The sequence below is a fragment of the Herpailurus yagouaroundi genome, unplaced genomic scaffold, assembly GCF_014898765.1.
Source record: "Herpailurus yagouaroundi ecotype Mexico unplaced genomic scaffold, PumYag 295, whole genome shotgun sequence".
Classification (NCBI taxonomy): domain Eukaryota; kingdom Metazoa; phylum Chordata; class Mammalia; order Carnivora; family Felidae; genus Herpailurus; species Herpailurus yagouaroundi.
Window position 1 is genome coordinate 2,922,604 of NW_024412512.1, and position 19,868 is coordinate 2,942,471.

Below are 19,868 nucleotides of genomic sequence, written 5' to 3' on the forward strand. Positions count from 1 at the left end.
GAGAGAGAGAGAGAGAGAGAGAGAGAGAGAGAGAGAGAGAGAGAGAGCAGGGGAGAGGGGCAGAGGGAGAGAGAGAATCGCAAGCGGGCTCTGGGCTGCCAGCCTGGGAACCGGACGCGGGGCTCGAACCCGCCAACCGCGAGATCGTGACCTGCGCCGCGGCCGGATGCTGTTTCGCCCGCTGGGTTCCCGGATGCGGAAGTGCCGGCTCTGGGGGCTGGTGCTCGCTCTCCGCGGCCCCGGGGCCAGCGGGGGCCCCACGGCAGACGTGCCCATAGGGTCCCAGGTCCGGTGTCTCGTTCGCTTCCGGGAGGCGGTTTCCCTGCCCCCACAGCCGTGTCCCCCTCCCCCCCTCCCCCACAGCAGCAGCATCACCCGGGGGCCCCTCACCTGCCCCGGCCTGCGACCCAGCACTGCCAGGAGCTGGTGCTGACGGAGGACGAGAAGAAGCTTCTGGCCAAAGAAGGCCTCACCCTGCCCACCCAGCTGCCCCTCACCAAGGTGAGCCCTGGCCCCGGGCCTCGCCCCCTTTTCTGCGGCCACCCGCCCTCGAGTGTTAGGACGCGTCCGTCCCTGGAGCCCAGAAATTCGTCCTTGAGCCCAGCTCAGCGGGCAGAGCCCCACACCCGGGGGGGCCAAGGGCGGCCTTTCGGGCGGCAGCGGTTTGGGCCCCGGGGGGCCTCCTTGTGCCTTTCGCGCTGCCTCGTAGCCCCTTGCAGGCCGGAGCTCCCCAAAGGGGTGACCTGCGCCCCCTCCCCCAACCCACGACCTGCACGCGGACTTCGACTGGGCCGCGCTGCATTTTTGTGAAGGCTTGAATCGGTCGCTAAAATGTCTCTGGCCAGGAGTGTTCACACACGATTTCCATGGCCGTGGCCCCCCCTACGCCCACCCTTCCGCCCGCAGCCCCCGCCCAGCCCGTTTCGCTCAATGTCAAGACCTGGGTTCGCCATCGCCACGGGAACATCCGCGGGCCCCCAGAAAGGCGCCGCGCCCAGGCATGGCCAGAAGGTGGCGCACTCGCACCAGCGCTCAGAGTGTGGCCGCCGGTTCCTACCTGGGACTGGGATCTGGGAAAATTCTCAGGACCCGGGACCCCGCCCACCCCGGAGACTTTGCACGAGTTCAGGGGGACGAAAGCGGTCTTCGAGTCATGGGGAGTCTGCCCCCAGCTCCCTGGGTCTGGGAGGGCTCCCCCCCCCGGAGGAGCAGGGGTGAGGTCATGGGGGCCAGACAACAGGGTGGACCCTCCCCTGCACCCCACCATGTCACTGTGCAGTATGAGGAGCGAGCGCTGAAAAAAATCCGCCGGAAAATCCGGAACAAGCAATCGGCCCAAGAGAGCCGGAAAAAGAAGAAGGAATATATTGATGGCCTGGAAACTCGGTAAGGCTGGGGCCCCTGCCGTGCCCGTCTGGGGTACGGGAAGGGGACCGAGACCCAGGGAGAGCCGTGCAATGGGGCTAAGGTCACAGTGTGGGGGGGGGGGGTGGCTGAGAAAATGAGAGGTTTCCTTTCTCTCTCGGGGAGAGGTCATTTGTCATGTGAATTACAAGCGTGGGAAGATGCCCGGAGACGGCAGAGGTCAGGCTCGGGGTCCCTTTATCCCCTGGAACGTGAGGCACCAAGAAAGGAGGATATATTACCCATCTTGCCGTGGGGCTCTGCCTGGAGCTGGGGTGCTTACCCCCCCTGCGTGAGCCCCACTGGTCCTCAGAGCTGCTGTCGTTTCCTTGATGTGTGTGGCAAGGACAGAGGAGAGATCGTTCTGGGCAGAACAGCCGCCTCCGAAGAACCCGCGCACCCGGCTTTCACCAACTGCCGCTCTCTTAACTCTTTTAGGGGGACGGGCTCCTTTGTCTTCTTTAACAGAAGCGCCACGCGCGAGCAAACCCACTCTCTAAGCCGGGAGTGGCCTGACGGAAGGAAGGTTACAGGTCTATCTGGGTCTTCTCTTTCTTCCCAAGTCAGTTTTGGGATGCCGTACTTGTCCGGGAAGCTGCTCACTGCAAATGTGTCGACATCCAATGGTTCCCAGTTCTCTCGTTTTAGTTTGCTAGGCTCTGTGCTGTCGGCAGGGGAGGGACAGGGGGACACAGGGAGACCCAGAATCCGAAGCAGGCTCTGGGCTCCGAGCTGTCCGCACAGAGCCCGACGCCCCGGGTCTCGAACCCACAAACCGTGAGATCTTGATCTGAGCCGAAGGGGGGGCATTCAACCGACGGAGCCACCCAGGCGCCCCTGCCTTCTTGGTTAATCTTGCCAGGGACTTATTTATTGAATTATTCTTTTCAAAGCGTGGCTTTCTGGCTTTTACCTCCTACCCACCTGTACTTTTCTAGTTCTTCCACTTCTGCTCCTAGATTTGGTATGCCCCCCCCCCCTCGATGTTTGATTTTGGAGGGGGGGTTGCTATGTTGCTCTCTTGCGAACTTTCAACACGTGTGCGTCCAGCTTGTTGAGCTGCGTAAAGGTTGGTGAAGGTCTGTCCCTCTCCGCACTGTCTTAGCCGCACCTCTCGAATCGTGATTTACACAATTGGCATTACCATCTGGCCCTTGAATGTTCTCTAATTTATGTCCTGGATTCTTATTTTTATCCCATGAGTCATCCAGAAGGAGGGCCTTTCCGTGGGGGGGGGGGGGGGGGGGGGGGGACTCTCTTGGCTGGGACATATCGTCACGCGGGAATTTGAGTATTTCAGTCCCACATCTGGGTGGTCTGGGGCCAGACCACGCCCACATACGGATACAGGTGGGAAACATGGGTCCCCCAGCCTGGATCCGGGAGCCCCCGGATGGACTTGTCACCATTGTCTTAGTCCTCAGATGCAATCTGCGAAGCCCCTGATCAGCTTTATGTCGTGTTGTTCTCCCAAATGCTCTGTGAACTAGGTAATCAATCATAGCCCCTTTTTACAGGTGAGGGGACTGAGGTCAGAGAGCAAAGCGGCTTGAGGTCACAAGGGAGGGTGAGGACTGTAACCCGGTTCCCCGTGGACTCCCCATCACCCTCCCACTCAGTCTTCTGGAAGCATCGCTGCCCGAGTTTGGCATTCCACGGCCCGTCCTCGGGGCACAGACCGGAGCGATGCCCCCACATCAGTGCAGACGTGGGGCCTGGGAGCCAGGCAGAGCTGGGTTCAGATCTGGGCCCTGTCCACAGACTTGCTGGGTGGCTTGGGATGAGTGACTTCCCCTCTCTGGCCTTGGGTCCCCTGCCTGTAAAATGGGGCCCCCCCCCAGGGAGATGTCAGCCGAACTAGTTGGTGACGCACGGGTTCTGGAGGTCACTGTGGCATTGTCCCTGCAGGATGTCAGCCTGCACTGCCCAGAACCAGGAGCTTCAGAGGAAGGTCTTGCATCTGGAGAAGCAGAACCTGTGAGTCTCGGTCCAGCTATGGGAGAGGACAGGGGAGCCGGCCCCCAGAGTCCTTTGCAGGAGGGGTGGACAACGTGGGGGACAGCCTCTGTGATGGCAAAGCAGAGCAGGGGGTAGGGGCAAGGGTGCGGGCTGCATGGAGGAGGGCACTTGGAGTCGGGGAAGGGCGTTTGCGGTGGAGGAAACGGCAGACGAATGGCCAGAGGCCGGAAGCACGCTGTGCGGGAGAGCCGAGTGCGGCTCTAAGAGGCGCGGCCGTCTATTCAATATTTGTTTAGCATCTCGTCTGTGCCAGGCGTAGTTCTGGGCCCTGGAACCACAGCACTGCACAGACAGCCTCCCTACTTAAAGAGCTCATGGTCTGGTGGGAGACAGACAAAGGGAAATACGTAAAAGCTAATTCACATAGCGAGAGACACTGAGGAGAAGAGTGAAGCAAGGTTAAGGCCCCGGAGAGCGAGTGGGGGTGGGGGGGTGGCGCTACTCTGGGCAGGGAGGTCAGATGTGATGGCTTTTGAGATGAGACCTGATGGAGGAGAAAGAACCAGCTACAAAAAGATCTGGGGGACTAATGTCCTTGGTGCAGAGGGAACCAGCCTGTGCAAAGGTCCTGGGGCAGAATTGGGTCTGACGTGTTGGAGGAACAGCCAGGAGGCCCGTGTGGCTGCAGCAGAGTAAGCGAGGGGGAGAGAGAAGGAGGAGGAGGAGAGGGCAGGTAGGGAGTGAGGCAGGTCATGCAGGGGGCTTTGGGGGCCACGAGGAGGACTTGGGCTTTGACCCCAGGGGCGTGGGAGCCCTGGGAGGGTCGAGAGAAGCCTGCTCACGTCTGAAAAGTGCCGTCTGGCTGCTGCTTGGAGCGTGAACCCTAGGGGAGCAAGAGAGGCCTTGGGGGTCCAGAGTAGAGGCTGGGGTTGGCATTTTGGTGAGAGATAATGGCAGCCCGGGTCACGGGGGTGGGGTGGCAGAGAAGTGGGTGGGTTCAAGTGGGTGGGATGTTCAGGGGGATTTGTTGAAGCGACGGGGGAGAGTCTGGGACTTTAAAGACCAGCGGGGCCATGAGGGATGGATGGGATTCAGACGTCAGCCGGGCTGGGGGGACCCCAGAAACGGACGGGGGCCAGATCACGGCCCCGGGGGGCTCAGCCAAGGCCTGCCCGTTCCTGCCAAGGTCCCTCTTGGAGCAGCTGAAGAAGGTCCAGGCCATTGTGGTCCAGTCCACCAGCAAGTCGGCCCAGACAGGCACCTGCATAGCGGTAAGTCCTGGTCCCCGGGATGACGGGCGTCCTCGGCCTTGGCAGAGGGGTCTGGGTGGCGAGATGAGCGCGGCGTGAGCCCCCGGTGTCTTCTGGGCCTCGGGGTCTCTGCTCACAGGGTGGGGGAGGGACGGGGTGACCTCCCCCATCTCCGCCAGGTCCTGTTGCTCTCCTTTGCCCTCATCGTCCTGCCCTCCATTAGCCCTTTCGTCGCCAACAAAGCCGAGGGCGCCGGAGACTACGCGCCTGTTCGAGGTAGGTGGGCCGGGGATGCTGTGCCCTCAGAACCCCTCTGGGCTGCACCGTGGACACAATCCCCTGGGTTCCCTAAGCCCCTGTACTGGGCCTCTGGGGCTTGGCAGGGGGAGGGGGGGCTCCTTGCTGCTACTCCCTGGGGTCAGAGAACGGAGGGACTCCAGTCCCCCAGCCCGTCCCTCGTGACCCTCCCAACCCTTGCTCAGTGTTCTCCAGAACTTTGCACAACGACGCTGCGTCCCGTGTGGCCCCCGATGCCACACCAGGCTCCGAGGTCCCAGGACCACAGCCCAAAGCTGGCGCGTCCCAGGAAGGGTCTCCAGGCAGCCCCAGGGCAGACTGGGAATCTCAGGGCAAGTCGGCTCTGGACAACTTGACGGAGGAGTTGGACAACTCGACCCTGATCGCAGACAACTCGACGGAGAAGCTGAACCAGGCCACCCTGCTGGACTGGACTGCCCCTGAGCCAGCGCTCAGCCCTGGGCGCGGGGGATTGGAGGCAGCAGGGGAGGAGCTGTGAGCACCCTCCGGACGTGCCCCCGGGCCTCTCTGCTTAGGGGCCCTTCTGTGGACAGCAACGGGCGTGGGGGTGAGAGGTGAGACCCTGGCGGAAGTGCCAGGATGGAGATGTCACAAAGTCACAGCCACACACCCGCGGACCCAGGCACACACAGGACACGCTCAGACACAGGACAAGCGCAGGGCCACGGAGCCCGAGAAATACACATCCAGGCAAAGAAAGGAACGGGCACATACAGAGTGATCCACGGACTCAGACAGACACACGCACACACCACGCCTCGACAGCTCCCCTGCCCCGGGACTCCTTCCTGTCCCCTGCACACTTGGCTGAGCCCACAGCCGCGCCTCTTTTCTAAGATTGCAGTGACCCTTAATAAAGTATTTTGACAGAACGCGTTGGCACAAAGCGTTGTCTAGGGCTCCTCGGCTCTTGGAAGGAGCGTCTGGGCCAGCCTCGGAAGGGGGAGTGTGGTGCGGCACCCCCCCCCCCCCCCCCCCCCCACCCCCGCGACCCTCAGGGTGGAAAGGCTGCCGGCCAGGCGCCGGGAGTGTCTTCAGCACCTTGGAGAGCGGCCTCGAGCGGTGAGCGCGGCGCGCCTGGAACCCGAGGTCTCTGGGGGCCTCAGGAGGCCCTTCATCGCGTCCTCGGACGATCTAGGGCAGCTGCCTTCCTGGGAGGGGGGCCGCGCTGCCCACCTCGCTCGATCTACGGATGAGGAGACCGAGGCATCGGAAGTGAAGGGATCTCACCGGAACCCGGCTGGGCCCGCGCTCTCCTAACGCGCCCCGCCCCACCCGCTTTGCGCCGGTGCGGGGAGGTGGGGGGCGGGCTGCGAACGAGGCCCAAGGCCACTGGCAGCTCGCATCAAGGGGCTCACAGCCTAGCAGGGGAGGGAAAATCTCTAGAAACCACGCACAGGAGTATATAATCACAGAGGGCGCCAGGAGCTCCCGCTGCGGTATTATTCTCCTCCTCCACGGCCCCCCCAGGCCTGGATTGCAGGGAGGCCCAGGCAGACTCCACCGGGGGCAAGGGGACGGTGCATTCTGCACCCCCTGCCCCGCTCTCCCCGGGGACTAGGACCCGGCACAAAGTCGTGAATGTTAAACACAGACTCAGATGCAAGAATTTCTGCTTTTATTGCATTGAAGACTTTTCTGGAAGTCTGGAGGAACCAGGTGGACACGCCTCTTTCTCCCTCTAGCCCCAAAGGCAGTGCAAGCCTCTATTGTCTGTGCCCCCAAGAAGTCTGGCTCCGAAAAGGTGGCTCTGCCCCCCCTTACCTCCCGGAGGGATCATGAAGGCGATCTGGGGGAGGCAGGGGATGGGGAGTGTGAGGGCCCCGGGGCTGAGGGAGTTAACTCTTGCTTAGGCTGGGAACCAGGGAGGGCCTGGCCACACCTCCCCAGAGCATCCTGAGTCAGGGGCTGGGGCACAGGGAGGAGCAGGTGCCTGGGGGTCAGCTCCAAGGTCAGCGTCCAGGGTGAAAATGCTCCTCCCCAGGCCCACACCACAGGCCCCTCAAGATAAAGAGACAGGCAGTGGGGGGTGGGCCTGCCCTGGGGCCTGGAGCCCAGCTCTCAGCACCCTGAGGTTGCCCCCCACCCGCAAGGGCAGGTGAAAGTAACAAAGTGAGAACAGTAAGAAAAGATGACTCCATGGTCTCTACAAAAAGCCCCACCCTCCCCGGGCCCCCTGGTCAGCTGGGAACCGCTTCGGCCTTCACCCTCTTGGGGGGCCTGTGGGGTGCAGGACTGTCCAGCGGCTCCCTCTTGGGGCTGGTAGGCCCAGAGCCGTTGTGCTGGGTACAGGGCTCGGCGGAGGGGTCCGGCTTGGGGCTGGCGGGTGCTGGGCCATTGAGCTGGGTGGGGGCCTCCTCCTTGGGCTCCAGCTTGGGGGCAGGCGGGCGAGGCAGGGGGGGCAGCGCCCTCTCCAGCACTCGAGGGCCGTCCCAGGTGGGGATCTCCAGGCCCAGGTGCTCCATGAGCCTGGTCATGACCTCATCCACGTAGCCATGGATACGCAGGTCGGCATGGCGGTCCTGTGGAGGGGGGGGGATCAGGGTGCAAAGACAGGCCGGGCTTAGGCAGGGGTCTGGAGGGGAGGAGGCTGGAGCAGGGGGTACATCAGGGTGGGCTCAGCACGTACGTGCTTGGTGGGCTGAAGGTTGACAATGACCAGTCGACCTCCTCGGCGCTTGGTGGCGAGTGGGAGGTTCCCGCTGGGCCGGATTTGCAGGGAGGTGCCCAGAGTGATGGACAGGTCTGCGTTCCTGGGACAAGAAGGGTGAGACTGAGCCCCTCCCCCCCCCCCCCCCCCACAAAGGTCTCGACAGCCCTACTCCTGCCCCACAAGGCGCGAGAGGCCACCAGCCCCTCCTGGCTCGAGCCCCAGTGCTCCACCAGCCGCCTGGTGCTCCGGAACACGCCCAGACCAGCCTGGGCGGCTCGCTCCACACCCTTCTCTGCTCTCAAGGGTGCCCACAACCTGTGCCAGCTTCCCGTCCGCCCGGAGCAGCCTCCCCACCCGGCCAGAAGCAGGGCTGCTGATGCGGGCGTGACCTCCGATGCTTGGGACTCATGGGCCAGGGGCATCCCCTTGCTGAAGCCTGTTTCCCTGCCCGTCGCATGAGACGGGCGTACAGGGTGTGAGAAGGCTCTGTCACCAATGGGGCCAGCGAGGCCCAGCGAGGGTGCGGCCACCCCTTTCGGGGAAGCCTTTCCTGATGGCTCCCTCCCGTGCTGGAACCTCGTGGTCTGGGCTCACGTGGGGTCAGACCTGCTGGCCTCGTCGGCGAGGGTGAGGTCCCGGTCAGGCAGGGCATCTTCCCAGTCCAGGACGGTGTCCTTCAGCTCACCCCTGCAGGGGTGGGGGGGGGGTGGTGGGGGTCAGACGGAGACACGCACCCTCCCCTGGAGCCCGGGCGCAGCAAAGGGTCACTCACCTGCAAGCACGCAGCCCCCTGGCCTTGGCCACGGTGCAGAGCCGGCCCGTGGCCTTGAGGCCCATACTGCCCACGACGGTGTCCCGGACATACTGCCTGTGTCGGGGGAGGAAGGGGGACCCGCAGGGGTCGGGTCAGCCCACCACCTGCTCCCGGGGCACCCGCTCAGGGGTCCCACTGGCGTGTCTCTTGTTCCTTTGGGGGGAGCTGTTGTCCCAGGGGAGTGGGGGGGGGGGGCGTACGGCTGACTCTAAGCGCGAGAAGGCATCCCGCAAACCCAGAGCAGGGGACGGGGGCCTTCCACAAAACAGCTGGCCGGGCCGCACCCCAAAGCCAACAGCGTGGAAGCAGAAGGGGCAGGGAGCGTCCCAGACAGAGGAGCCTGAAGAGACGCGATGACGACATGCAAAGCGTGAGTGACCCTGGGCGGGATCCCGGATGAGGAAACAAAAAACCAGAAGCCGCTGGGAACACGGGCCAGGCCCCGAGTGATCGCACTACCCTGACTTCCTTTACAGCTCGCTGCGGCCGCGCCAACGGGAGAGCGCAGCTCCTGGGAGGGAGGTAGAGTCTCGGGGGTCTGGGGTCGTGGGCGAGGCGGTCTGCCACTTACCCCTCAACAGCACAGCAAGTAACCAACAAAGTGTGGCAAAACGTTAACAGTTGTCGGATCTAGTCGGGATCGGCGAACTATGGCCCTGTGGGTGGAATCTGGCCCTCAGCCTCCTGCTTCCACGAATAAAGCTTTATCGGCACACGGCCACGCCCATTCCTTCGTGTGTGGTCCGTGGCGGCTCTCGTGCCCCATCAGCAGAGCCCACAGTCGTGAGAGACACTGTCTGGGCCACGAAGCTGAACACATTTTACCATCTGGCCCTTTACAGGAAAAGCTCGCTGAGCCCTGGTCTAGGCGAGGTAGCGGTTCATCGTACTATTCTTGTGAGTCACTTATGGATTTGAAAGTTTTCAAAATGCAGTGGGGGACAAGGGCTTTCTTTGCAGTGGGGGGACCCCCACCTGTGCGGCTGCTCAGCCAGCGGGAGGAGACGCGCCCAGATGGCCCTGGCTCCAGGAAGGGCTCTGGCTCGGCCTTCCCAGAGCGGGTGGTTCTACCTCTGTCACACTCTGGTATGGGTTGAATTGTGTCCCCGCAAAAAGATATGTTGGGAGTCCTGACCCCCCAATACTTTAGAGTGTAGCCTTATTTGGAAACAGGATCATTGCAGATGTAGAGTCAGGATGAGGCCACACTGGGGTAGAGTGGTCTCAATCTAACAGGACTGACGCCCCTGTGACAGACCCAGATACACAGTGAGGAGGCCATGTGACAACAGAGGAAGGCGGGTGGTTAGCCAAGGACTGTGAGAAACATCCAGAAAACACGAGGAGGCAGGAAGGAGCCTCCCCCACAGCCTCCCTTCTGGACTTCTAGCCTCCAGGCTGGGAGCTGTGGGGCACCTGGGTGGCTCAGTCGGTTGAGCACCAGAGATCGGCTCAGGTCACGATCTCATGGTTCGTGGGTTCGAGCTCCGTGTCGGGCTCTGTGCTGACAGCTTGGAGCCTGGATGGAGCCTGCTTCGGATTCTGTGTCTCCCTCTCTCTCTGCCCCTCCCCTGCTCACACTCTCTCTCTCTCAAAAATAAAACATTAAAAAAAAATTATCAGGCTGGGAACCGACAGATTTCTGTTTTACGCCTTTCAGCCTCTGGCTGTTACAGGTGCAGGGGACGAACGTCCCTCTCCAGGAGGAACTTGTACTCCCCAGCCTCACAGGCTGGAGGCTCAGGCCCCAGCCCTGCCCCTCCCTGGGTCCCTGGCAACGTCAGAAGCGACTCACAAGGCCCTTCCTTGTGATGGGAAGCGAAGCAGTAAGCAGCCCGGGCTGTCCACGCCTCGCCCCCCCACCCCGCCCCCGCCCTCCGGTGGCACTCACGTCTTACACTTGGCGCATTCCTCCACGAACATGTTTCCGTGAAGCTCCGCCAGCTTGTCCCTACGGAAGGAGAGAGACACTTGGCCATGGCATGGGATTCTGGCTCCTGAGGCTTTGGGCAGAGCACTGAGCCCTCCTCCTCCAGGAAGCCTTCCCTAAGCTTCAACCTTAGGATCAGCAGATTCCCTCCTTCCAGTGCCTCTGGACTGCTGCTGACCCCACCATCCACAGCCTTACAGATGGCCCAACCTCTCTGAGCCGGAGGGACTGTTGGCCCTCATGGCTGACCCTACCTCTGCACATGGGCAGACCATTCCCTTCACAAAAGCCGTCCACAATTGTGTTGGAACCACCAAGTGTCACCGGGGCTGCAGGACAGGAATTTTAATCCCCAGTTTGCAAATCAAAAGCCTGAGGAGAGGAATGTGGGGTCAACTCCTGGTTCCCTTGGCTTCCCATCTGTGTGACCTTGGGCAGGTCGCTTAGCCTCTCTGGGCCTCAGTCCCCATCTGTGAAATGGGACCACAGTGTCCAGCTTCTGGGTTACTTGGAAGAACAATGATCAGACCTGGAAGGCTCTTCCCCTGGCTCCCTCTGTTACCTCTCAAATGTCACAGCCTCCCTGACCTACCTGGTCGAGGCTTCAACTCCCGCCCAACTTTCCCCTTTGGTTCCATGGCAAGGATCACCGCCTGACACAGAATTTACTTGGCTGATTTGTCTCGTCTTCTGCCTGTTTCCTCCCTCCTAGATGATTCCCGGGAGGGTAGAGCTTCTGTCTGTCCTGTGTACTCTGTGTCCTATGTCTGGAATAGCATGTGGTACACGGTTGGCGCTGGGCAAAATAGTTGTTGGCTGTGACCCATTTTGCTCCTGTCTGCACACAGTGGGTGCTGGGGGATTAGTGCTTCCTCCTCCTCCAACACACACACACACACACACACACACACACACCGGTGACGCAGTGAAGGCGTGGGCGGTGGGTGCCAGGGATGGCTGGGCACACGCAGGTGTGCAATCCACGGTGCAGGAGGTCGGAGACACTGCGGTCCCCAAGTGGACTCCTGCCGGCCCACCCCAAGGCGCTGCCCTCCGCCTCTGGGAAGGAGCGTGCCAGTGGGTGGCCGTGCCCCACTCCTGATCTGCCGACGCGCCCCCAGCCTACCGTGCTGTCCGGCTGTTTGGGGACACAGATGCTGCCGGCTTTCCCCACATGCCCGTAAAAGCCCTATCCTCCCGTGCCGCTGAACGTACTCACTACACAGTGAGAAAACGTTTGCTTCTGTTTCTAGAAATGTCTACACAGGTCCCGAGGGGCAGGCCTGTAGCCACGTGCCTAGTAAATCAGTCTGACCCGAAGGATAAGACGCCAGTGGTTCCGGCCCAGACCGGAGCCCGACGGTAACCCTGAGCCAGAGGGGGCTGGAGGCTTAGTTAGTTACATGTCGAAAGGGTGAAGTCCCCAAACGTGGCAACATCTCTAGGTTGTGAGAACTGCCAGACTTCTAGAGAAATTTTATCTCTGGGGGCGGGGGGGGGGGGGGAGGCGCCTGGGTGGCTCAGTCAATTAAGCGTCTGACTTGATTTCAGCTCAGGTCGTGATCTCACGGTTTGTGAGTTCGAGCCCCTCGCCGGGCTCTGCACTGAGTGTGAAGCCTGCTTGGGATTCTCGCTCTCCTCCTCGCTCTCCTCCCCTCCCCCACTCACTCACTCTCTCTCAACATAAATGAATACACTTAAAAAAAAAAAAACAAAACCTAAAAAAAAGTCAGTCCTTTGCCCTACTAGGGTTCACGTTCACTATGGAGGCAGTAACGAGGGATATGGAAACCCAACTACGAACATTCTAAATTCTCAGCACCCTCCTCCCCACGCCCAATTTCCCCCGGCCTCGCCCCGAGGGGGATGTCATAGCGGCCCGTGGCCAGGCTGTGGGGCTGGCAGCTGAGGACCCGAGGGCAGTCTGGGCCATAGTCCGGGCCGCCGGAGGCCCCGAGCGGTCAGGGCTGGAATCACCCCCCGGGACCGGGAAAGGGCACCCCAATTCTCGATCTGTGCCCGGGCAGCTCTGATGACACAGGACAGCTCTGGTCTCTGGGCTCCCACCCAGTGCCCAGCGCTGCTCCCGGCTGCCCCCCTGCATCGGCCCATCAAAACCCCCCCTTTTACAGATGAGGAAACCGAGGCCCGGAGAGCGCGGGGCCGGACCCGGGCGTCACCTGGGGAAGCCGGAGCGCACGTGCAGCCCGTCCACGTTCTGGCTGACCAGGAAGCACAGGAGGCCCACGCGCTCCAGCTGCACCAGTGCCATGTGGGTCTTCGTGGGCCGCGCGCTCTCGAAGGTGGTGTCGAATTTGGGGGCCAGGCCCCGCTCCTCCATCGTCCAGACGCCGTGGGGGCCCCTGAAGGTGGCAGGCGGGGAGAGACACAGAGAGTTCAGGGATCAGGGAGACAGAATAAGAGAGAAAAGAGAGAAAAATATTTGCATTAGGAGCTGATTACCCCTAATACCAATCCTCCCATCTTCTAAGGTAAGAGGATCCCAATAGGCAGGCAGGTCCAGCGAGCCCAGGCAAAAGACTACATTCCCCAGGATCCCTTGCAGCTAGGTGGAGTCAGGTGACCACGTTCTGGCCAATGGGGTGTGAGTGGAATGTGGCGCCACTTAAAGGGACACATCTGTAAGGGCAGGGTCTTTCCCGGGGCCCGACATCCCCCAGCCGGGATGGCAGCAGGCGTTGCCTCAACCTCCCCTCTGTGCCCACAGACCTGAAGTCGGGGATGCCCGAGGCGGTGCTGATGCCGGCCCCCGTGTGGAACACCACATTGGAGGACTGCCAGACCAGCTGCGCCAGCTCCCGCACCTTCCGCTCCAACTCCTCCGGGGGGTCGAAGATCTGTCCGGGGACAGAGCAGAAGGGAGGGGTCAAAACATGTCCCATTGTGGCAAGGCTGCTAGCCACAGATGGGAATGCCCCTGCCTTGCCCAGGGCAGAGAAGTGATTGGAAAAGGGGGCTTGTTCTCATGTCCCTCCTCTGCCCACAGGCTTCCAGGGCTCCTGCATCCCTCAGGGTAGAAACCTAAGTCCTCCCAGTGGCCCGAGGCCTTACACGACCTGCCCAACTCCTCCCCCTCTCTGCTGCAGCCACTCGGGGCCTCCTCACTTTTCCTCCCAACACGCCAGGCCTGGTGCTGCCTCAGGACCTTTGCACAGGCTGTGCCCTCTGCCTGGAATTCTCCCACATGGCTCTTCCCTCATCCCCTTTAGGTCTTGGCTGAGAAGTCCTCTCACTTGCACACCCACGTTCATGGCAGCATCATTTACAACCGCGACAACATGGAATCAACCCCAGTGTCCACCGACGGATGAAGGATAAACACAGTGCGGTCCATCCACACACTGGAATATGATCCAGCCTCCAAAAGGAAGGACCTCCTGACACCTGTCACCTCGTGCATGGATCTGGAGGACACCGTGCACAGTGACAGAAGCCAGACACGGAAGGACGCTGCGCGACCCCACTCACAGGGGGTCCCTAGAGGAGTCCCGTCCACAGAGACAGAGAGCAGATGATGGGAGCCAGGGCTGGGGCAGGGGGCGGGGAGTCAGTGCTTCATGGGGACAGAGTCTCAGTTTTGGGAGATGGAAAGTTCTGGAGATGGATGGTGGGGGTGGTTGCACAACAGCGTGAACGTATCCAGTACCACTGAGCTGTGTACTTAAAAAAATGGCTAAGACGGTACCTCTCACGTTGTGTGTTTCGCCGCAATAATAAAAAAAAAAAGTGGAGGAAACAGAAGTCATCTGAGTGGTGCCTCCTGGGCCCTGGTTTCAACGCAGCCCCGGCTCTCCTCGCGATTCCCAGCCTTACTGGTCTCCCTGAAGCTTCCTATCATCTGGCTTCTTGCATTGACTTGCCCTTTGTCTGTCTCCCCTCTAGAATGAGGAGCTTTTGTCCGTCTCGGTCCCTACTGGGGCCCCAGGGCCTAGGAAGTGCCTGGTGCACAGTAGGCGCCCCATAAATGTTTGTGGAATCCAGCTAATGGACTGGCAGGAAGAGGAGAGGGACTTCCGGAGGGATTCTGAGGGCTATTAAATACCTCACAGACCAGCCTTTGGGGGATGGGGGCAATCTTCCCCCCACCAGCTTCCAGAAGGGGAGAGGGGACCCAGAGGGAAGGACTCGCCCCAAGTCCTGCAGTGGGCGAAGGGGTCTTTTCTGACACGTACCTACGATCATCCCGCCTAGAACCCTTGTCCACCACCCCCAGGATAAAGTGTCAGCTCCCCAGCCCGGCACGTGAGGCCCCTCCGGCCCTGGCTCTGGAAACCTCTGTGGCCTAGTCTGGTCCCCAAGCGTGTTTATTTCCATCTCGCCTTCGCCCCTGCGGTGCCTTCCGCCAGCAACTCCGTCCCTGGCTTCCCCCATCAGAGAACTTGAGGACTTTCCACCGACGCGGGTCCCTCCCTCCATCCCGCCGGGCCGACCCGGGGCTGGGGGTGGAGGGGTGTTCCAGTCCCCGGGAGAGCAGGGGGCGTCACTTCCCGCCCCCTCCCCACTGGGAAGTCCCTCCCATTGTCTAGCCTCAGTGCCTCCCGATATTCCCACAATGCCCCGCTGCTGCCCGGCCCCGCCCAGCCCGTGGCGCTGGGGGCGGCCTTTGGGACGCCGGGCCGCGCTCACCTCGGGGAGGCCACACTTGCCCTTGTCCGCGTACGGCGACAGTCCCGCCGCGTAATTCACCGACATCCTCGCCGCCCCAACGGGAACAATAAAGTTTCTCTTGTTGAGGCCGCTTCCGCCGGAAACGGGGCAGGGCGGGGAGGAAGGAGGAGCCGCGTTCCGCCCTGCGCGGCCAGCCGCTCCCTCCAAGGCGCATGCGCCTCGCGTTGACGCCGCAGGCGCCATCTCAACTGCTGGCAAAGAGGAGCCCGCTTCCTTAGGTAGCGGGAAACGGGGCCAGCCGTCCACGTGAGAGTTCTGCAGTCACCTCTAAAGTGAGGGGCACGAGCGGCCGGTGCTCCCCTTTCTTCTTTTTGCAAATGCGTAAATTGAGGTCCCCACGCCTCTCGGGACGACAGGGAGCTCGTGCTTCTAGTCAAGGCTCTGTCTGCTGCACATTTCAGAAGTTTACAAAGTCACGACTACCCTGCATTTGTGTGCGGGGGGGGGGGGGCGGGGGGGCCTGTGGGAGGGTCTTGGACGCCGCCCTGAATTACCCGAACGTTATCCAGGTGGGTGACAGTCTCCACCCAGCCGGACTGGTGCACCGCTAGAGAAACTGCTCAAGGCCACTGGGGCTGGTGGCCTTGAGGATGCATTTAAGAAACACGTGTTGAGCACCTACTGAGTGCCCGGGAAACACCGGGGAGCAAAGGCGGCACCTTGTGGCGAAGATGGACACAAGTGACCGGGCAGTGGTGACTTAGTCCGATTAAGGTGCCATGAGGGCCCCGAGCCATAAGGGAGCTCAGCCTGGGTGCCTCCGGGAAGGCTTCCTGGAGGAGGCGGTGTTGCAGCAAAGATCCAGAGAGTGAGTAGGAGCGAGCAGAAATGAGATGGGGCGAGTGAGCCGGTTGGGAGTGACATGGGGCGCAGAAAGGGCGCTGCTGGCGAAGACACAACGAGGACAAAGGCTCGGAGGAGAGGTGGAGGGTGGTGAGAGAACAGTAGGTGTCTTCCCGCCTGAGCTCGTTGGCCAGCAGGCAGCCCCGCAGCCGGCTAGTCTCCTCCCTCTGTTCACCCCCGGCCCCCTGGGGCGGCTGCCCTCAGAGCCGATCGGGTGTCAGAGCTGAGCGCTTGGAGCTGCCGGTGTGACTGGTGGCCCGGCTGGGAGCAGGTAACTGGAGCCCGCCGTGGGCGCGGAGGCCGAGTGCTGGAGTCACTGGCGTTGCTGGAGGTAGGAGAGGAGGAAGTGAGGGAAGCTTGGGATGGAGACCCCCCCCTTAGGGCCTCAGCCTCTTGCCTTGGAGCCCTGGTGTGTGGGAGAAAGGAGGTGTGTGTGTGTGTGTCCTAGCTGTGCTGCTGAGCTACCCAGACACCCTGACACACACACACACACACACACACACACACACACACACACACACACACACTTCCCACTTCCCAGCCTTTGCACTCTCTAGGGCACTTACCTTCTCTTAACGGCTGCCGCCCTGCTCAGCCTCCTGCCTGGCCACTAGGTCCTGCTTTATATATCATCCCCTCTTCCAGAAAGCCACTCTCGTCCCCCTAGCCCATGGCTTCCCTCCTGCCCTGGCAACCTGTGGACTCCCCTTGGCTATCTTATTACTCCTGCTCTAGGTTTGATTGAGACAGAGGCAGAAGAGAAAGGGCGGGGTGAGTACAGTGTGGGTAGGGTGATGGGTGGAGGGGTGGGGGAATAAACGGGTGGGTAGGTGGAAAAGTGGATGGATGAATGCACGGGGGGGGGGGGTGGATGGATGGGTGAGTAGACGGATGGGAGGATGGCTTCGAGAATTCACAGGCAGGATGGACGGGTGTGGGACATGCCTTCAAAAAATCCCACTCGGGGCGGCTGGGTGGTTCGGTTGGTTAAGCCTCCGACGCGTGACTTTGGCTCAGGTCACGACCCCGCGGTACACGGGATCAAGCCCCGCGTCGGGCTGCACGCTGGCCGCGCGGCGCCTGCCTGGGATTCTCTCTCTCCCTCCCTCTCTCTCTTGAAATAAATAAACTTAAAAAAAGCAATCCCACTCAAAAGAGGAAGGAATCCCAAACAAGCCTTTGTGCTAAGAGGCCTCAGCTCTGGGCCTGGCCCCCAGGGGCCCCTCATTGTTCAGGAAGACGGTACCAGCCCAGACCACTTCCAGCCTACGAAGCCAGGGCTGGGGCAGAGGGAGGGACCCAACTAGGGGTAGGGGAACCCAGTTGGGGGAGTTAAGAGTTCAGCCTGTGGACGACAGGCAAAGCTCATCAGAACACGGGCTTTTGGAAATGGGCTGTGAAGGGTGAATAGGAGCTTACCAGAGGGAATGGAGAAAAACAGGCACGCCGTGCAGGAATAACCACACAGATGAGAGCTTGGGGACCGGAAAAGGCTTGAGCTGCTTCAACAGGTGCGTTTCCTGCACACCTACTATTTACTAAGGACGCCACTGAAAACTGACCACGAGTTGGTCAAGAGGGGATTGTGTCCATCTTTTTAAGGGTGAGGAAAGTGAAACTCAGGGCAAGAGACCTGCCAAAGGGCACACAGCAGTCAGGGGATGGGGCATCCTGTGTCCCTGTCCTGCTCTAGGGTCTGAGATGGCCCAGGGAAGAGGAAGCTGTCCTTCTGAGAAGGGGGAGGCAGGTGGCCCTCCTGCTCACGGGGTCCCTCATTCCCACCCCACTCTGGTGCTTTCCCAGGTGGCCTGGGCTGAGGAGAAACGCCAGACGCTGGCCATGAAGACCCTGCGGGCACGATTTAAGAAGACAGAGGTGAGTCTGAGGCCGCTGAGGTGCTCGGTGCCCCCCATCTTCAGGCTCCTGTGCCCCGGGACCTGGCCGAGGAGCCCCTGGGCCTTTGGAGCATTGTCCTCTGCCCCTCATCCCATCCTTTTGGTGGCTTCAGTAGGGACCAGGCCACCCCCCTCCCCGTTCGGACCCTCCTGTGGTTCCTCACCACCCACAGGTTCAAATCCCCCCTTTGGCTTCTGTCCCCTCTCCTCCCTTTCCTGTCTACTGCCCCCTGCTGTCCTCATGTCCCCACTGCTTCCTGTTCAGTTTCCAGCCCCTCCTGTTCCCTCCACCAGGAAGCCCTCTCCTGCATCGCTGCCTGTCCGACCCTCCACGGCCCCCACCCTGTTTGGCTTCAGTAACACTCTTCTTTGTCCCGAAGAATCTCCATTCTCCCAAGCTCCAGTGACCGCTTGCTTTTCTGAGGACTCACTTTCCTGGGGGACCCCCATCTCTTGCTTTTGAGGGGTTCGTTCACCAAATGCTTGCAGGAGGCACTGTGGCGGGCGTTGAGGAAATCCCTGCCCCCGGCGGAGCGGACAGCTGAGTGGGGGGTGATGGGTAGTAAACAGGATAAACAGCTGAAAAGGCATGTTTGGGGCCACAGAGACCAAGAAAAGGAAAGGGGACTGGAGCATCTAGGGCAGGGGAGATGGCTGCAGTTTTAAAGCAAGTTGTCAAGAAAGGCCTCAGCAAGGAGCTGATATTCGAGCAAAGATTAGAAGGGAAAGAGGGAGGGAATTGTGTGCGCATATTCCAAGAATTGCATCCCAGGCAGAGGAAGCAGGCGGTGCAAAGGCCCTGAGGTGGGCCGGAGCTGGCTCCCCATGCAGCCATTCCTTGGACGGTGAAGTCCCCAGGAGAGATGCTTTGTCTTCAGTCCTACTCACTCCTCCTTGACTCCCTCCCCCCCAAGTCCAGGGCACAGACTGAGAGAATCTAGGGTTAGAACACCCTTTTGTGCCTGGCCTTGGTCACTGAGCTTGACTTCACACTCGCCACAGGAAGAGACACAGGGCAGAGACCCAGGTCAGCTGGCTCTGCTTGACTAGCTGGGTGACTGCGGGCCTGTCACCAGTCCCCCGTGGCCCCCTCAGTTTTCCCAACTGACCTTATTTATTTGTTAGTTATTAAGCTTAACGTCCCTTTTCCTTTCATTTATTTGCATTTAATTTTTAAAAGTTCAAATGTAACGTCAGTGAATTTGTTTTTATTTATTTCACCTAGCTTGGGTTTTATTCATCTCTCTTTTTTTTTTTTAACGTTTATTTATCTTTTTTTTTTTTTTGTAATTTTTTTTCAATGTTTATTTATTTTTGGGACAGAGAGAGACAGAGCATGAACGGGGGAGGGGCAGAGAGAGAGGGAGACACAGAATCGGAAACAGGCTCCAGGCTCTGAGCGGTCAGCACAGAGCCCGACGCGGGGCTCGAACTCACGGACCGCGAGATCGTGACCTGGCTGAAGTCGGACGCTTAACCGACTGCGCCACCCAGGCGCCCCCGTTTATTTATCTTTGAGAGAGAGAAGGACAGAGCGCAAGCAGGGGAGGGGCAGAGAGAGAGGGAGACCCAGAGACAGAGACACAGAGACAGGAATAAATGGCTCATCAGCCCCTATCAACTGTGGCCCGGAGTCAGCCTGATTCATTGTGGAAGGATCCTAAAATTCTTCATCCTGTTTGGAGTCAGTTCCTAAGTTGGACTGTTCACGCTTACCCCCCCAAGAACTCCTGAGATGTTGTAGCCGGTGGTAAACCAAAGCGTATAATCGTTTAATTTCGAAAGGCAAATTCTATCAAAATCAAATCCTTCAAAAACTTTGTGCAGTTTAAAAAAAAAAAGACAAAAAGCAAACCCAGACTCCTAATTTGGGAAGTGGGTGTGTTAGGGGTCTCACACAGGTATGGGGGTGAGTGGTGGAGGGCAGACAGGTGTTAAAAACCTCAGACCGGGTGGGGGGGGGTGGGGTGGTGTCTGGGAGGCAGGGAGGAGCCTGCGGAGAGAGGCCGGAGGGCGGCAGGGGGGCGGAAGGGGGAGAAGCTTGTGCTCCATCCCCCCCACCGGGCATCTCGCTGTCCCTCCCTCCACCGGAGGCTCCAGTTTCTGGGCAGAC

The 19,868-nt window shown here is 60.6% G+C and overlaps 2 protein-coding genes across 4 annotated transcripts in view; one reads left to right on the forward strand and one right to left on the reverse strand.

Annotated features, from left to right (window-relative positions):
* The window catches only part of CREB3L3 (cAMP responsive element binding protein 3 like 3), an 8,544-nt gene extending 2,914 nt beyond the window's left edge, over positions 1–5,630 (forward strand). For 2 of the 3 annotated variants that reach the window (XM_040461665.1, XM_040461666.1), the window contains exons 5-10: positions 364–501; positions 1,280–1,386; positions 3,313–3,381; positions 4,550–4,634; positions 4,793–4,889; positions 5,096–5,630. In XM_040461665.1, the coding sequence (XP_040317599.1) occupies positions 364–501; positions 1,280–1,386; positions 3,313–3,381; positions 4,550–4,634; positions 4,793–4,889; positions 5,096–5,409 (810 nt within the window). In that variant the 3' untranslated portion in view covers positions 5,410–5,630. The remainder of the gene's footprint in view (positions 1–363; positions 502–1,279; positions 1,387–3,312; positions 3,382–4,549; positions 4,635–4,792; positions 4,890–5,095) is intronic. The other variant, XM_040461667.1, reaches the window with a different exon arrangement.
* An 897-nt stretch (positions 5,631–6,527) lies between these two features.
* On the reverse strand, positions 6,528–15,108 carry SIRT6 (sirtuin 6). Its single transcript, XM_040461891.1, has 8 exons — positions 14,976–15,108; positions 13,059–13,186; positions 12,509–12,691; positions 10,290–10,349; positions 8,357–8,452; positions 8,191–8,271; positions 7,561–7,684; positions 6,528–7,453 (listed from the first exon to the last, which is right to left on the reverse strand). The coding sequence occupies exons 1-8, from the start codon at positions 15,039–15,041 to the stop codon at positions 7,112–7,114; spliced, it is 1,080 nt and encodes a 359-aa protein (XP_040317825.1). The 5' UTR covers positions 15,042–15,108; the 3' UTR covers positions 6,528–7,111.
* Between the last annotated feature and the right edge of the window lie 4,760 nt (positions 15,109–19,868).

Bases quoted from the DNA above. Each gene is read 5' to 3' on its own strand.
- SIRT6 (XM_040461891.1), bottom strand. From the start codon at position 15,041: ATGTCGGTGAATTACGCGGCGGGACTGTCGCCGTACGCGGACAAGGGC. The intron at 12,692-13,058 runs GTCTGTGGGCAC...TGCCACCTTCAG, and splicing joins TCGGGCATCCCCGACTTCAG to GGGCCCCCACGGCGTCTGGA. The intron at 8,272-8,356 runs GTGAGTGACCCT...CCACCCCTGCAG, and splicing joins AGGGGGCTGCGTGCTTGCAG to GGGTGAGCTGAAGGACACCG.